Source organism: Melanotaenia boesemani, chromosome 8 (genome assembly GCF_017639745.1).
Source record: "Melanotaenia boesemani isolate fMelBoe1 chromosome 8, fMelBoe1.pri, whole genome shotgun sequence".
Lineage (NCBI taxonomy): Eukaryota > Metazoa > Chordata > Actinopteri > Atheriniformes > Melanotaeniidae > Melanotaenia > Melanotaenia boesemani.
In genome coordinates this window covers 12,172,599-12,191,451 of record NC_055689.1, presented here as the reverse complement: position 1 = coordinate 12,191,451, position 18,853 = coordinate 12,172,599, and the positions used below count along the sequence as shown (strand labels likewise).

The following is an 18,853-nucleotide window of genomic DNA, read 5'->3' as shown; positions in this document are numbered from 1 at the left end:
CAGAAAACAAAAACACTGCTTTTTATTACTGTGTCTCCTACTATATTTAGAATTAAGATTTTTCCTCAACTTACTAATTCTACTAATCATAAGAGAACTGAACTAGTCATAACTAGCCTGTGTTTGTATGTGAAGGTTCTTATTCATTCAGGTCATGGTATCCAATGTAGGTTGAGTAATTTCAACTAGCTTGGGTTTAGTTTCTTAAAAAGGAAGTAGACCAAGCCAATGGTTTAGCAATATGGATGGCACATGGGCCAAAGAAGACTTTCACCAGTCACAACAAACTGGTGAACAAGCACATCGAATTCACATAAGTAGAACAGCTTGCCTTTCCTGGACTGCATGGATGATGTAATGGAGGATTGAAACCCACCCACACAGACAAGTACTTCCTTTTCAATTAAAATCTTGGACAGAGAAGAGGACTGAGACATCATCTCTCCCCCACTTACAATAGTATCTTCACCTATCTACACTTAGTCTCTAGTGGACAATGGTGACTTTGACAAGACCTCAGGTGAGTTACAACTCTCAAAGGTGGTCGTAGACTGCAAAACATCAGAAGTTTCACAGGCTACTTAAGTAAAATCTCCCAGCATATCTATCAGAGCTGAAGAAGCCCTTCTGGATGAGAGAGAAAGGAGTTCAAATAACTAAACGCAGTCCAGTTAACTTGACTCAACCTATGTTGGAAGGCCACTAACATTTCTTTCCAGCCACGTCCTAGAAAGGTCTTCATCACTGGAGAATAAAGTTGAAAATAACTAAAGTGTTTGAAAGTTCTCTAAAAAGTTCAGATCAGTTTTTAGTTTGTTCATTCAAACAACTAAGATAGACGTTTTCAATCTGACTCTTGAGTGTCCAGGAACAAGCTGACATGCTGTAGGGAGTTAAACAAAAGGGAAAGTTTAGATGTCTCTTGTACGATAGAAGGCGATGAGCAATTACCACATGTGCAACAGAGGGAAGCATGATGTTCAACAGCAGTGTACCGCAGCAAAAAGAGTGGGGAGCGTGAACTGATAAACAGCTTCTGATGCAGCAGTTCTTCATAAAAAAGACGGTTAACATCATACACTTTAGTCCAGACAGACAAACCGACAGTCAAGTGCTGCACAAATGGCTTCAATTAGTCAACGGAAATATGTTTCAATAAAGCAGGTAAGGCCTAGACAACTCAATGCCATACCATCTTCCTGAGTTCATTTGGCAGGACTACACTGAATGAACTCAGAAAACACTCCACCCCTGCTTTGACAACACCTGTGAAAATGATTAAGTCATTTTTAACACAGTCTTGTATCTATCAAGCTCCACAAACAAGGAACTGATAAAAAAAAATCTTAAACACCTGTTTTCTATTTCAGATCTCCATGCTGTAACCACAATCTGCAATTTAATCTTTATCTAATTAGGCAACTAAAAATTAAATTATAATCTGTAAAACCTATAAAAATAATAAAAAAGTGAGATCAACACTGAATAACAACCCTAAATAAAAATGCTTTTTGTCCATCAAGTGTGTGTTAGGCAGACGTATTCGGTGCTGTTAGTAAATTATAAAAAGATAACAAAACAAGTTCCGGGGTTGTAAGAGTTAAATGAGTCAAGCAAATGTTGCTTGAAAACCCAAACAAATAATCGTTCTATGACTAAGAAGTAAAACTGAATAATTGGTTTTAAGTGTTGCAATTTGTAAAAACCTATTTTTGCCAAATTGTTTTCCTTCCTAGTCATGATGTGTTTTATTGTAAAACAAGAGATGTAATAGCTTCAGTCACGGCATGGCAAGGCCTGGTGGGAGTCGAAAGGAGGAGGAGGAGGAGGAGGGGGGGCTTGTTTCCCTCTGACAAATAAATTAACTGGATGATGGAAGTTTTGCCCTGTAACAAGCTCTCGTAACACAAGTCTTTACTGCACACATGAATAACTGCCCTCCAGCTGCCAGTGGAAACAATACATGGCCTGAAAAGAAAGCAGCACACTGTTTCATCTCATCTGACCTGTCACACTTTCTTAGCATTATTAGGGAATATTTATGACATAAAGCTTCTGGCAAAGGAGGAGTGTTTGAGCATGCTTTCGGTAATACGGAGCATGACTTTTAAGGATGTTGAGAAAAAACATGCCATAACAGTAAAGCTGATCATCTGTGTCATTTAGGTTAAGGCCTGATCTCATCTGGAATCTTCCAATGAGAAGGGAAGACAAAAAGGAATGCAGAAGAGATGACTTCAGTGTCATCCACTTCACATGTCAGTGGTTTTAATGTTGTGGCTGATCAGTGTTTTTTCTGCATGAGAGAATATTTTGGGACTGTCCATATTTTTTTGGGTAAACTCCCTTCTTGTTGTAAGGCTTCTGTTGTGGTGTGTCTGCATGCTTCAGGCTGTGGTGGAGACACAAAGCATTGTTGTCCTGTGGTGGAATCATAAATGATGGAGGCGCTCTCTGTGGCATCCTTGTTTGTCTTTTGTCATGTTATGCTCCATATTTTTGGTACATTTTACTGCTTTTCAACCAACTGACCCGGGGTTTACAAGGATGGTCTTTAAATGACAGTCATTCTGTATATACAGTCATGTGAGAAAGGAAGTACATCCCCTGTTGGTTCTAAGGTTTTACATATCAGGAGATTTTAAAAAAAGAGACATAAAATCATCTGGGCCTCTTTAAATAAAACCTAGGAAGCAGCAGCACATGAAATATTACACTGTGTTATTATTTATTTAACAAAAACTAAGCCAAAATGCAGAGTGTGTGGAAAACAAACCCCATCCTTTGATTAATTGATCATGCTCAGTGTGAGCACCTCTATAAAAGTAGAAGATTTAGCGGTTGCTCTTCTGAAACAATCAGGTGTGCCAACGGCAGCAGTGATCTTCAAGAAACAGTTCCTGCTGCACATCAATCTAGGAAGGTTATAATGCCATTTCCAAAGAATTTGGGGTCTGTCAGTTTTCACTGATAAATATTCAGTATTCAAGAACATTGCCAACCTTCCCAGAAGTGGACATTCTAGCAAGTTCGTTCCAAGGTCACACCGTGTAATGCTCAGACAAACTGCAAAAACTCCAGGAGCTACATCTCAAACTACACATTTCGCTTATCATGTTAAAATTTAATGTACATGACCATACATTTAGAAATAGAATGAACACATTTGGCTTATTTGGAGGGGCTACCAGTGGTAAGATTCTTCTCCCTAAGAAATTATTGCAAAATATCAGGTTTGCAAAGCTGCATCTGAGCCAACCACAAGACTTCAAGAGAATGTTCTTTAGAGAGATTAGATTAATCTGCACCAAGTTTCAAGAAAACCAACCAGACGCAGCAAGTCAGCAGAAACACATCATACCAACTGTTAAGCACAGAGGTGGAGGGGTGATGATTTGGGCTTGTTTTGCAGCCACAAGACTTAAAATTGTTGTGAAAAAGGACAACAATCCCACCTTTGTAAAGCTGAAAATCTCAATGACTAGAAGAAAAGTTGGAAGGAAGAGCAGATCAAAATTCTTCTACAATAAATTAAAAGATTTCCAACATCTAACAGAAAATGATTATTATAAGTTCAAGCTGCTGGTAATTCTACATACTGTCTAATCATAGAGTATATGAAGTTTACAACAGAGTGATTTTACATTTTGGCCCATTTTTTGTTAAGGTTAATATTAACAGGAAGTCATGTGATGTATTCACCTAAGGTTGGATTTAATTAATTTGAAGACCTTGTAAAAATTAGATGCTTCTTTATTATGCTGTAGAAAAAAAATTACAATTAAAGTGAGTGTACTTTCTTTTTCATATGACTGTAATTTTTAAATAAGGACAGTTGTTTATTTCTGACAGTCAGATTCACTTTCCTGCAGTTTAGCTAGTTCTTAAGATAGCTTATTTTACCATAAATCATTTTTCTTAAAAAAAAAAAAATCTTGGATTCTTGTTGACCAAAAGTAAACCTGCTCAAAATCCCAAAGCACAAATTTAATTTTCAGTTTCTTATTAGTAAAGAAATAGATTGGCAAGAAAGGATGCAAAATAATGAAATACCACACCACCCCTGCACGTTTTGGCAGTCCGAACAACAAAGTGGCCTCTAACGTTTAACTGTGGGGCCAGAGAAGAACAAATGACAGAAAAACAGGATTTCCACGGGTTACGGTCTCTGACTGAGGAGAGCTGGCCAAATGTTGCAGGTGCTGATGATAAAATCAAATAACTTACTTTAGATAAAGGATATCAAATAAAAATTAAACTGGAAATTGTTCAAACACAACTACTCTGAGTTGATTTATTTGAAAAAAAAAGCAGCAAAATTAATTTATTAATTTTTCCAAGTCATTAGAGAAAATTTAACAAAGGGCCAAAACTAATAAAGAAACACACCTGACATATGTTTTGACACTGAGCCATGTTGTTTACAGCTAAAAAGTGTTTTTCTGGGGTTTCTTAGCCAGCCTGATGTCAAACTGTTTTTCCAAAAAAGACTTGTGACTTAACAAAACAAAAACGTACTTTTTTTTTTTTTACTCTGCCGCTCATCTGTTTTCTCTTATGTTGCTGTGATGTTACATTAATGGGCTGTGGAATCCACTCAAGCCAGAAGCTTTTATGTCTTGTAAATCCATTTTGATTGGCATGATTTTTTTTTTTTTTTTTTTACTGCTGCTGCGTGCACAAATGAGAGATTTCTGGCTGTTTAGTGACTGCTCTTTTACACTCGATGTTTATAAGGTACTCATGTTTTCATTTAAGACAGGGGGCAATTATTAGCGGTTTGATACAAAAGTGTTGCAATGGTTTTAAAAGAACCAATACAGTCTGTTGTTTCTTTTAGCTTGAAAGTGTGCATGAACTGTGTGATACTCACCATTACAGTTAAAGCCTTTTTCCTTGTAGCATTTCTTAGAACAGCCATCACTATCCAACAGATTACCATCATCACATTCCTCTGTCCTGCAAAGATAAGATCGCAGTTATGATCACACTCATTCCAGGGCGTTTCTCCAAGTAAATTTGCAACCAGTGACCAAACTGCACAGACCCCTGTATGAGACCATCTCCACAGTAGGATTGCCCGTGCTTGTACAGCAGAGGCGATGAGGGATCGCTGAGGAGACCATTGGCTTCCACCTGGATTGTATACTGGTAGCTGATGCCATGCTGAACAGAGCTGAAGAAGATGAGAACGGAAAGGAGAAATAGTTTAGTATGAGCTCAGTTATACTTTTTAAAAACGTTTTTGGGGGGGGTGAATAGGGGGGCATACTGACGTTATAACCTAAACATCTGCTGTGATCCTCAAAGGAGCTAAATTTTGTACAGCTTTGTGGTATGAACTGATCATATAATCTTTATAGGTTTGTTGATGAATACCAGTGACTCATTCATGCCAGATTGGTGCATTATGACCTAATACTCCTACAAAAATTTCAGCTTAATTTTTGCCATGTAGGTATAAGGCATTGTATTCTCTGCTGCCCCCACACAAACTACCTCTGATGCAGATGTGAAAGTGGAAGTAATACATAGTGATTCTTATCTGTAACCTTGCAGCATCCAGTGACCTTAAAGCCCCCACATCAGGCATTGTCAGAGCTAGTGTTCTGCTTTTGGTGTGTCTATAAAAATAGTCTTGTCTCTGTTTTCCAAGCACACATCTCATGCCTCTGTATCCTACTGGTGTGAAACCAGAAGACGACCACATTATCGGGATGTGAGTCCAATTTCTGCAGACTCAAAAAATTTTCCTGTATTAATTACTGATCAGAGAAGTAGATAAAGAACATGAAAAAAATTCCATTCCTCAGTTTTTTCTGTGTTGTATTTGTATTGAGCTGCATTCTCCATCTTTCTGCCTCAAGGCCTTATCTCTTTTGCCCTCTGCTTCAGAGGCTTCGCATTACATGAAGATAAATAATAACATGATAATCATGAAACACGATGACTGAGCTGAGACATTAGTTGGAGCTCAGGTTTGTTATTTGGGACTGATGTAAGTTATGTAACCTTACACTTCTTACATTCATATATTCAAACTTTGTGCCAGTCTCTTTCCCGTAACATAAACTACCAGCATGAGCGACTCCTTACCTCAAAGCCCTGCTCATCCTCAGAACATTAACCTTATTTGTACTGAATTCACTCTCTTTCCGTCTGCAAACACGGAACGACGAAACAAAAAGCACCAGGGTTCAGAGACTGCCAGAAAGCACTATTTGATCACATTTCTCCAAAGGACGTTGTTCCAGATGTCTCCTGGTTTTTATCTTGGAGAATGGTTTTCCCTTGGTATACCTTGCAAAGAAGCCATATCTATTCACTTATTTTCTAATTCTACTGTCAGTAACATTAACAGAGGCTGTGGAGCCTAAAACGTAGCTCTTGGAGGGTCCCTATGCAGTTTCTATGAATATTACAGGATCAGATTGATTAACAGAAATACAATAGCAGCAAGGAAGCTTAAAATATGGCTGAATAGCAATCATCAGCACTGTGATAACTGAATTTCTTCTTCTTTTTTATTTTTATATGTTTAAGTTTAATACATTTCTACAACAGTACTTAATAATAGGCACTGCCTTGTAAGCACTTTCAGTACATACACTTATAACTGAATACTACACTTTAAGGCAGGTTTTAATGTAACCAGTACTGTCTTTGTTTTGTTGTAACTGTTTCATTGTAATTATTATTTTATTACATTGTGTATAATATGATTCTTATATATTTATGCGCTGCAGATGACAATTAGCATCTTGATAAATCGGGAATATTTACATTAATACATTGTACATTCATTAATATGCATTGTCCCATTCAAATAACGCAGTAAATAAATAAAAAATTGTCTCTCTAAGATCATTACTGATAATCTTTCCTTCTTGGCATTGTGTTAACACACACCTGAATGCTGCAGACCAGCAAACTGCCCCAAATTCTGCTCTGCCAACTGTTGATCAATTAATTAAGTGCTTTTGATCAGAAGCACCTGTTGCCACCTATTGGCTAAATTCATGTAGAAGCATTAAGGGTGAATTTAGTGTTTTACATGCAGCTTCTGCATTTTTGCAATTTAAAAAATAATTTAAATCGTAATAATAATAATAATGGCATAGTGTAATATGCTATGTGTTTATCTAAGGTCGTATTTACTTTAAGACCAAGTAAGGACCTTTTTTTATGTCCTAAAACATAACAAACTTAAAACTGACAAAGGATATGGTTTCTTTTTCACTTATTTGTATACAATAATAAGTTTTGGACACACTTCTAACAAATCTAATGGGAAAGTGTCTTTTTATGCCAACACCACTCTTTCACACAGACTGTTCAGAGCAACCACAAACATTTAATTTAAAATGTGATCAGGAACTTGTTAACGGTAACAAAATAAGAACTAACAAAAATATATATTAACATTCAAGGATGACGGTTTTCTATGCCTTTTTCATTGTATGAATAGAAGAAATTATTCTCTGGTTCGGTCACTGAATTTTAAAATCAAAGGTAAGTAAAAAAATTTTTTTATAAAATACATTTTTATATTATATTATATAAAAAATTCTTCTCCAGTACTAGTTTGGCTTCCTACTGCACAACACAGTCCTCCACTTTAACTTTACTCTCAAACCACTTATCTACCTCTCTTTTGTGTCTGCATACTTCTATGTCTCTAATAGCTGTTATTCTCCTCCTCTCGCCTTGTTTTTTTCTACTCTACTCTCTACTATCCCACCTTGTCCTTCTTATACAAGCCCACTGCTCTCAAACACGCTCTTTTTCTCACATCAACCCTTCTCTGCCCTCCTCAGTCTCACATAACTCAATCCCCACTGGTTCTTACATCTTTTTGCACTTAGACACAGCTTGTGTAACATAGGAGACGTGTTCCCTGAAAAATAAACTGTTTTTGAAGCAGCGTCCACAGGCAACTTCTCAGAAACTAAGGGCCGCACTACATTTGAAATCAGCCCAAATGATCTGTGGTCATGTGATGCTGCTGTCATATCCTGGCAGGTACTAATCATCTTTTGGGTTTATAAAAAAGAAAAAAACTGGCCTGTGGCTTTGCATTTGGATTCCAGTAATCATTCGGACACCCTGCAATACAAGACGGGACACAAACTGATTCAGCGTAACCCCAAAACTCCAGCAAGTTATTGATTTAGTTTATGGTTGTTGAAAGAGATTTGGATCAGCTACACTCGACATCACCATGTTGGAAACATTTGTGTTCTGAGCTTTTCAAGCAGAACCAGACTGCAACACTTTTAATAAGCATGTTTATGTATAAGTAGAGCTGAGGACACACACACACACACACACACACACACACACACACACACACACATATTTACATGCTATGGAATTTATATTCTAAGCTGACTTTATCTTTTATTTTTTCCTTGTGTTATCAGTTGCCAGCATCAAGTGGCATCCAGGGTATTTTGGAATGGTTTGAGCTCATATGCAAAACATCTGAAAAATCCCTGGTTATACCTTCTGCAAAACGCCATAACCACAAAACCCTGCAGGGCTGTAACATTGTAAGCATAACTGCAGTGAATGGAAACAAATCGAACATCTTGACTTTGTAAATACCTGCCAACATTTAGCCTTTACCTGTCTGTGAATGTTTGCTGGGTTTGAGGGGAGGGGGATTTACTGGTGAAAGGTGGCTGCCGCTGCACCCGGTACAGCAGAGGTTGGCAGCCGGAGCAGAGAAGGCTACCAGGGCCTGAAGATAACATTGCTGCATCAATCTCCATTTTCTCATCAAAGGTGCAGAGTTTTATGGCAGCAATGGCAACATTCTGGGTGTCAAGGCGCATAGTGAGCGGGATGTCACAGTAGACATGCTGTGGTCCAAGGTTAATGCTTTTCCCCGCCTCAGTAATCAGCTCGATGTTTGCTATGGCTGGGTTGCCTGAGAACAAGTAGAAAAAGGCTGGATAAATATATTTATTAACAATCATAGGCATATACAGTAATAATGATTTTCAGCCGTGTCTCTTGCACATAGGGATGTCTATAGATTCTCAGATTGCATGATATGCTGTATTTGATGGAATATTCACCATTTCCATAAAGGAACATTATTCTAAAATAGCACCACAATTACTAGATATTTTTTGGAGATTGCCACCTCAGACTCTACCTCTCTGAGGTGCTCTTTTTACAACTAATCATACAACCTAATTAGCTGAAAATATGTCCTTCCAGCTGTTTTTTACCACCTATTTTCCAGACTTTTCTTGCCCCTGTCCCAACTTTTTTGAGACATGTTGTTTCTATCAACTTCAAGATGAGATAATATTTTTCGTTAAACCGTAAAATGTCTCACTTTCACCATTTGATATGCTTTCGATGTCCTACTATGAATAAAATGTTGTTTTTATGAGATTTGCAAATCATTGCCTTCTTTAAATATATTTAACATAATGTTCCAACTTTTTTCATTGGGTTGTAGATAAAAACCTTTGCTATTAACTTAATATATCCTGTATCACATTATGCATGAACTGCAGTTTTGTTTTTCATTAGTGTGGCAGAGTTATATCTGGTGGCAGGGAAAGTGAAGGAGGAATAACTATACAGCTGTTGTACTACAGCATTTTCATGTCTCGGTATGTCTTGGCTCAGTATCAGTATAAACAGTGAGTAGATGAAATCATTCAGGTTAGCAAAGATAAAGAAAAGTTCAAATTCATAGTTATGTGCAAAACAACCAGCTAATGGATACATAAATATTCACAGATGAGATTGGCCAGACATGACTTATCTCCATAAGGAAATCTACAAGCACCTGTCTACATATGAGCAGCGTTAAATTTCTTGAGCAATAGGACGCTTTTTTATCTGGTGCAGAAAGTGTAACTCAATTGCCTCACCACTGATTGTTTTATGGTTCCAGCAGCTCTGAAATTTACTATCATTAATATTTCTGCAACCAGTAATATCTACCTCTGTCATGGCAAACATTCCAGTGAAACTGATGAACACATTTGTTATGAACTGACACTTACTTGAAGAGACGTAGGTGACCCAGAGCGTAAGTGCGTGAGGAATGACAGGGTGTAGGAATCTCAGTGTGAGGGTGCAGCCCTCTGTTTCGGGACATGGCGATGTCACATTAGTGTCATAGAGACTCAGCTCAGGACTCCATGCCTGGAGACTAGGTTCACAGGACTGCTCCACATCAGGCGGCCCTGGGTCAACAATATAACACAGACATATATTATTCATTCTACAACCCTAAAGCTAGGAAAATAGAAAAAGGGCACAATGGAAAATTGATTGGTCAAGTATGAAATATATTTCTCCCATTCATGCAAACATTAAGCTCCTCTCATAAGACTGTCTTTATTGTGTGGAGCAATGTTTTACCTAATAGTGAAGGAGCGAAGGTGTGTTTGGATCCTTCAAGCAAACGCATGACGGTCTGTCTTATTGTCAAGCAGGACAGCAATAGAAATTTGTATGAATCTGTGTTTCTGCACATATGGGATGTTTTTTTGCATGTTAAACTGAAGCATGTTGAATCAGACTTCTAAACTGAAAGGTTCAACAAAGCTAAAATCTTTTTTTTCTTACTTCATCTCATGACAGACAGCCCTCTACCCCAAGCGTGGTTCTGCACATGCTTATTTTTCCCCCTGTCAGGATCTAACTGTAAATTCAATGTGACTACAGAATCATAACAATATTTCCACGAAGTTGGGACAATATTTCAATTAAGTAATTTATTAATTTCCTTTTAATCATTGCTGTTCCCACTGGTTTGAAATAGCAAGCTTAAAAAAAGCACAATAGTTATAGGAGCCTAACAAAATGTAACATTACTTTTATATAATGACAGGTATGGAGACGTTTTCTTATGTTGCTAAGGAGATGCCACTAAAAAAACACAACTGCAAAGTGATAAGGATCTAGATTTTCTAGAAGTCTGAGCTTCATTCATTGTCTTAAAAGAGAAATATTTTGAGTTTTTCCTTTTCTTCAGAGCTTATATTTTGGTGTCTGACATAACCTTGGAACATTCAGTGAGCTGCTCAGACTTGCATTGGTTTTCTACATCACACTTCAGTCAGAGTAAAATTATCGAGCCTTCACTTCTTTATTTTCATCCAACATTAAGTTCAAATCCTGATGCATTTTCTGCACCTTTGATGCAAGAGTAAACTATACTTTTGCCCTCTGTCATTTACCTGCAACTCTCAACAACAGTTACATAGCTTTATAAAGAAATGTGATTATTATGCAATAAAAGCACGTTGTCTAATGTCTTTTATATACCAACTAGAAAATCCAACTAATAGTTGGGGTTCTTTAATACTTCTCAGCTGAAACTTTGAAATTCTCAAATTTCCCATTTGTCCTTAAGTGCACCACTTGACAATTGTTAAAATAAACCTATTGACTTCAGTGAAAAGCAGCGCATATGAACAATATTTCTAGCCTCTAAAATGACAGAGGAATTATGATGTGATTTCTGACTGCTGTGTTAACCTGCTGGATGACCGTTACATTGTGGGTTGCAGCGCTTTAACAACCTGTGGCAGTTGTGACTCAAGATATGATGCCTAAAAGAATAAAGCAAACAGTCCAGAGTCAAACTACAGATGAAAGAACGATCAAATGAAAATAAAACTGCCAACTTCAAGTGTTTTTGAGAACTACTGATCCTAGATTCCTGCAAAAGAAATGGGCAGAGTAAAATCATCTGGATCACCCCATGCTGTTAAACTGGAAGCTCTGGAAAGGTGTGTAAAGTCAATGTTGTGTTTTCCACATTTCATTAAGACTAAAGGAAATCGGTAGTCAGCTTTAGTAAAAAAGTGCATATGTCCCTTTTAACAGAGAGTGAAAATAAATTATAACAACTACCTGCAAATTACCATTATTTATGGCATAACGGAGAGATTTATTTTCCATTATCCAATGGGAACAAGTGAATTAATAAACCAAGGAGCTGACGTGCTTATATAAATAACATAAACCAGTTTAATCCCTCACAACAGGGGCATAGACTTAAAACAAAAAAAGAACAAAAACTGAATCACATCAATCAAGAAGCTAGTCTATATCAGTAACATTTGGTGAGAGAATTTGTTCCCAACTCCCCCTATATTTCCCCCAAGTTGATATTGTTGGTGGATGAAGTGACCCACACATCACAGTTTTTGCAAGTGGGACATGGTGAAAGGGAAGTGAGGGAAGCCAGCAGACTGGCTGTCTCCTCTTATGTGCATACCGCTGTTTAGAACAAGACTGTAATTGACTCTTTATCATCATTATGATCCTGCAGCGAATGAAGGAGCCGTAATCCTCCCGTGGTCTTCTTTGCCGCTTGTTTTCGAAGTATAAATTCCAGAAGAGGATTTCCACATATTTGGGTAGAGTTTCCATGGAAGAGAAGGAACGTGTTGTTGTGTTTGTACAGTCACTTTTTTTCCAGCGTAACTCTTTTGTTTCTTTTCTTCCTTTTCTCATTATGACTGATTTCATTGTGTTCCTTTCTTGTTTCTTTCCTCTCACTCTATATGTCATGTCAAAAGTAACAGTACTTCCCTAGATATTATAATTGAAATAACAAGGACCATGTGGTTATATGAAGTGTAATGTTCAAAAGTACATTCCTAAAGGATACATTTTTTAGTTTATGACAGGGGTTCAGTGTTTGAAGGGAACCTAAACTTTAGCCAGAGTGAATTCTTACCCTAATAATATTTGTTTTTGCTTTGGCTAAAAAACACAGACACAGAGAGGTCTGCAGCTAAGGGTTATTATCATTTAATGATTTTCTTCTTTTTTTCTCTTCCAGGACCTATTAGCCTTGCACGCACCTGAAGTTTACAGGGAAGAGACTTTGTGTGCTTGTGGGAGTGTGTATTAGTGTGTGAAGAGTTGATCTGCTTGACAGAAACAAGACACAGAATTAGAACTTTAACCTGAAACCACCACATTCCTCACTGTCAGTAGTTATTTAGCAAAGAAAAGTGCATCAGAGGAAGTACTTAACTTGTTTGGGGGCAGATTTACCATCTCCGTATGTTTTCATGTCAATATTCTGTTTTTTATGTAATTAAATATCAATAGCAGCAACTGCATTATCATTCAAATCTGTACTTGGTTGTTGTGTTAAAGAATATGAGGATATGAATCCTTTACTCAAATGTATTTTTGCACAAACACACACATACATCAGTTGTTTGACTTACCAATTGCTTCCTCTGGTGTCCAGTAACCTGAAGTATCACAGATGCGAGGTGAGGACGCCTCATGAGCATATTGATGGAAGATGCCGTCCTTCTCACAGTCTCCACAATTGATGCCAGACACATGGAATGAGGAGCTAAAATAAAAGGAAACATGACTAATTATAGACATTTCCTCAATAAAAGTAGTTAAGTGCATTACAGTAAGCCAAAAGGGCATATCTTTACAAACCAACACACAATACTGTTTTAAAAGAAAAAAAAGCCCTTTTCTGTGATAATTGGTTCATTTCTTTCTTTCTTTGCATACTGACCAGCTCTCAGCATTTATGTATCATGTGTTTCTACTCAGGCGATTAGTATCCTAAACATAAAACTAACTCCACAGGCTTTTAATAACAGCAACCTCAATATATTTTTAAATTTAATTCGTTACATTCAAATTGTCCATTAGATTGTCTGCCATGTGTATAAATGATATACCTTTGAACAACAGTAAATGCAGAGATACTAGATCATTGTAATAATTTAACTGGAGACAATGTCCTTGCAACACACTAATGTTTTTTTAATCTTTGAACCTCCAAGTATGTTTCATGAGGTATACCATTCATTTAATAGTAAAAAGAGAGTTTTTCCTTTCCGCTGTAACCCCTTGCATGCTCAGGATGGAGGATTGGATCAAAGTCAAGATTCGATGCAATCTGTTGGTTTTCTTTAACTAGGTAGTTATTTATTATGAATTGGCTTGAACTAATTTGTCTTTAAAGTGCCCTGAGATGACATTGTTGTGAAGTGGTGCTATACAAATAAAGCTGAATTGAACTGAATTGAATTGAAAAAGGCAACACATTGCAGACAGCCCTGTCACTCATTGAGAGTGAAATAATTTTTTCACAGTATGTAATATTCCATCCATCCATTTTCTTGCTGCTTATGCGGGATTTGGTTGTGGATGACAGCTGCCCAAGCAGGGAAGCCCAGAGTTCCCTCTCACCAGCCACTTCTTCCAGCTCATCCGAGGATATTCCAGGCCAGCTGGGAGAAGCGCTTCCTGGGTCTTCCCCAGAGTCTCCTCCCAGTCAGATGTGACCAGAACACCTCACCACAGAGGCATCCAGGTGGCATACTGACCAGATGCCCGAGCTACCTTATCTGGCTCATCTCAATGCAGAGGAATAGCGGCTCTACTCTGAGAACAAAATTACACTATTTTGTTCTCGTGGACAGTTGGGGACACCTTGCAGTTTGTTCTCGACACATAATCTGAGCAGAACTTTCTTGTCATGACGCTCCGAGAAACATTGTGTGATTGGATGGACATTTAAGGTGGGCGTAGTTAACACAGAAAAGCGTTAGGGGGAAAGTTGTCAACACTGAGATTGAATGGATAGCTTTAATTAACAGCTGATCAAGGTGGTAGGAAAACTAAAAAAAAAGTTAATACCACGTGTGGTATATAAAGACATGGACTCCGCTGAGTGCACAAACCTACCCCGCCACGGACAAAGTTTCTTGTTAAGTATGACATCACCAGGGGTCTCATTTATAACCGTTGCGTACGCACAAAATGGGGCCTGAAACTGGCGTACGCCTCTTTTCACGCAAAGGTTGTGATTTATAAAAAACAAACTTGACGTGAAAATGTGCGGTCTTTCACGGCAGCTCTGACCCATGCGTACGCTGGTTTTGGAGGCTGGGGGAATTGGCGACACAGATGGAGAGGTGGGGAATTAACAACACACTGCATCCAGAGTCCTCTTGTGGCAGCGTGGGGTCCTGTCACCATGTCTCCAATTAATTTTGCGCTCTGGCTGTATGACCGCAGATGTGATTTCGGCTCACTGGTCAGCGTGCATGACTTCAACCCGGCAAGAGTTCACAACCCGTCTCCGCTGTCTATGCGTCCTGCTACACTCTTCCACATCCAATTTCTCTATATTGCAGGAGAACAGGCCGACATTAAAGGTCCCATATTATGCAAAATTCACTTTTTAATGGTTTTGGAACAGTCATACTGGTCCCCCCGCATGTGTAGGAGACCCGTAAGTGTGAAACTCTTTCAGGCGCTCTCTCTCCCCCCTGCTCCACCTCTAGGGAAGTAAGCGCTGAAATGAGCTTGTTTGAAAGCGTGTACGTTATGACGTCATAAGGGACAATAACCACTCCCCACAGAGCGATGGACCCGTCTACCGGCTCTCAAAGCCCGCCCTCTAAAAATCACCTAGCGCCCAGTGTTTTTCCCTCTTCGGCAACCCTCGTTAGCGGACATGGCTAAGCGACAGAAGCACTGTTCTGTTTGTGGCTGCATAAATGAACACGAAAACGTTTTTTTACTTCCATCCACTGAACCCACGAGGACTGAGTGGATTAATTTTATTTTTGGAGGAAATGTACCCGGAAAACTTCCAAAGGTTTTGCATGTCTGTGGCCAGCATTTCAAAGAGGACTGTTTCCACAACATGGGGGCATGGAACGCAGGCTTCGCCAACCGTTTGAAGCTGAAGCCAGGTTCAATACCAACTGTCTGTGACACAGCTGGAGAGGTAAGAGCTGGCAGTTATTTTATCGTTTCGGCCTTATTAGTCTGATAGCTTGAAAATATATTAACCTGTCAATCACCTCATGACGGGCGATGCGATGGGCGGAGCCAACAGCTGAGCTGCTCCACCAGGGTTCCGCCCACCATAAACGGCACATTTCTGAAGCTGCTAAAAAGAGGGAGGTGAAGAGAAGCCGCTGCACTCAAACTGAGGGTCGATTTGTCCATACCATGGCGGAAATATTTCATTTAGATATTAATGAATGGTCTCAGATTGGGAATAAAGTGTATAATATGGGACCTTTAAAAGGCAATTTGCAGCAATGTCCGGTTTTCCTAATGTAATCGGCGCAATTGACTGCACTCATATTGCTATAAGGGCCCCATATGTCGATGAATTCATGTATGTCAATAGGAAGCATGTGCATACTATCAATATTCAAGTCATATGTCAATCCAACATGATGTTGACAAATGTAGTTGCACGATGGCCTGGCTCTACACATGACTCTTACATCCTAGCGCAAAGCAGTGTAGAGAAGAGACTGCAGGCAGGCGCTGTACGTGATGGCTGGCTTCTTGGTAAGACAATAACTTTATATTGACAACCAGCTTAGCCAGATGCAGACCACTGATGCACTGTTTCATTGAAATGCAGGGGACAGTGGCTACCCCCTCCGGCGCTGGCTCCTGACCCCCTTCCCAAACCCCCAGAGCGCAGAGGAGACCCTGTTCAATACCGCTCACTCCCGTGCGCGCTCAACTGTAGAGCGCGCCATCGGCCTTTTAAAATGCCGGTGGCGGTGTCTGGATGCGTCAGGGGGTAGATTATTGTACCATCCCCAAAAGGTGCGCAGGATCGTGAGGGCGTGTGGCGTGCTGCACAACCTGGCACTGAGGCACAGCATCCAACTACCTCCTGGCCTCCCCCCTCCTCGGAATGCCGACCCTCACCCACAGCCCCCTCCCAGACACAGGGAGTTCCAACACGGGGCACGGCTCCGTGAGGAGGTCATGCAGCGATTAAGCAGACAATAAGGTTCACTTTTTCACAAGCTCTTTTAATGTGTTTGGAATGTCGAACATAATGTCACACAAATTATGCAGTGTTGTTCTGATTTCCTTCAGTTCATTGATGGTTTCTTTTTGATCTCCGCCATGGTCCGCTCTGTCCCGCTCACAGAGTTAACTGAGGTAACTATGTGTTGCCACTCACGACACTTACTCTTATTTGTCACGCCACTACTGTGGCTACCAAACAAAATAATTTTTCGACTCTCCACCTCACTCACTAATGCATCGATTTCTGCCTCTGTGAAGTTGCGTTTTTTGGTTCGCTTCCCTGCGGTTGCCGTTGTTCATGGATCACAACATGGATCAGCTGGCTCATTTTAATACACGCTGAGGTACTTTGCATTGACCATTTATGGTGGAAAGTGGGTGTGTAGTGGGCGGAACATGAGCCAAATTCACCTGCGCAAACTTCAAGGACGAGTGTGATTTATAAAGGGGAAATTGCTTGCACCTGTGCGTACGCACGGTTTTATAAATCAGAATATTTTATGGCGTACGCCAACTTCCGGTTTTGGGCGTAAGTACACTTTTAGTAAGAATCCTACGCACAGTTTTATAAATGAGACCCCAGGTCAATTGTTCATTGCACATAAAAAAAAACATGTATTAAGACCTTAACCTCTACAGAGATGTGACTACAAAGCTGATCATCGAACTGGAGTCATGTGACATGTGAACATGTTAACACTCTTATGCTTAAACATGGTGTTTGTTATGGACAGTCAATAGTGAGCACAGAAGTCCAATAACAAAACACCACTCAGATTTAGATCCACCCAAACAAACCTCTGCAGCTCTTACTGTCATTGCCCATGTAAGTAATGAAGTCCCAAAACCGAACAAGGGGGTCCCCGGAAGGAGTGCGCTCCAACACTCCATCCAAGGACTAAATAAAAGGTGGGTACTCTGAACTGCTGTTCAGTACTTAAGCACAAACAACAGTCAGAACCTGTCCCCCCACCCGAAGGTAGCTGGAGGGCAAGTCAGCGGGCAATGACTGTGCAAACACCTGCTCGTCACTTCTCACCAGTAGCAACTCCAGAATGAAAGAGAGTTCATCCCTTCCTGAGGAGACTGGTTCCAGAGCCCAAGCCATGCATTAAGGAATGACCAACTATATCTAGCCAGAACCTCTCAACCTCGTGCACCAGCACAGGTTCATACCTGCCAGAAAGGTGATGTTTAAAATCCCTATAGCTAACTTCTGCAGTCGAGGATTGGACCCCCAGAGACCCCGCCTTCGGCCATAACCCAACTCACACAGTACCTGACCCTCACGGCCCCCTCCCGCTGGTGGTGAGCTCACAAGAGGAGGGACCCATGTCACCCTTTAGGGCTGAGCCCAACCAGGCCCCACTTCTAGGCCTGGCTCCAGAGGGGGCCCTGGTGACCCATGTCCGGGCGTGGGAAACTTGGCTCCAACATTTTTGTGCATCATTGGGGTTGTCTGAGCCTTGCTTTGTCTGGTCCCTCCCCTAGAGATCTGACTGCCATGGGTGATCCTACCCAGGGCCGCCAACAACATAGCTCCAAGGATCATCTTGACACATATGTAAAAAATATATAGTAATTTCTCACCATTGGGTCTTCCCGGGTAAAGGAGACCCCGGGGAGTACCCAGGACACGCTAGAGTGATTACATCTCTCAGGTGGCCTGGTAACGCCTCGGGATCCCTCCAGATGAGCTGACAAATGTGGCCGGGGAGAGGGAAGTCTGGGCTTGCTTAAGCAGGAAAGCCTAGAATCCCTCTTACTTATCATAACAAAGGTGGTTCACTAAAACTATCACAGGATCAGGTCAGTATGCATTGAAAAGATGTTTTGGGCTCATATTGGTTTACTGATGAAGTATAATTCAGTTATTTGGCCATTGCTATTGTCAGTATTATTGTAAAAAATGCAGACAAGAGAGAACTTAAAAAGTTGAATTCTTTTAAGTCTTAAAAGAATACAACTTTTTGAGTTCTTTTTTAATTTTTAATCTCTTAAAATTCAAGAGATTAAAAAAAAAGAT

The 18,853-nt window shown here is 39.8% G+C and overlaps 1 protein-coding gene across 1 annotated transcript in view; it reads right to left on the bottom strand.

Annotated features, from left to right (window-relative positions):
• The window catches only part of pappa2 (pappalysin 2), an 80,237-nt gene that overhangs the window by 42,050 nt on the left and 19,334 nt on the right, over window positions 1-18,853 (bottom strand). Inside the window, exons 9-13 of the mRNA XM_041991996.1 lie at window positions 13,227-13,360; window positions 10,032-10,214; window positions 8,629-8,932; window positions 5,048-5,176; window positions 4,874-4,959 (exon numbers count right to left, since the gene is read on the bottom strand). Coding sequence (XP_041847930.1) covers window positions 4,874-4,959; window positions 5,048-5,176; window positions 8,629-8,932; window positions 10,032-10,214; window positions 13,227-13,360 — 836 coding nt within the window. The remainder of the gene's footprint in view (window positions 1-4,873; window positions 4,960-5,047; window positions 5,177-8,628; window positions 8,933-10,031; window positions 10,215-13,226; window positions 13,361-18,853) is intronic.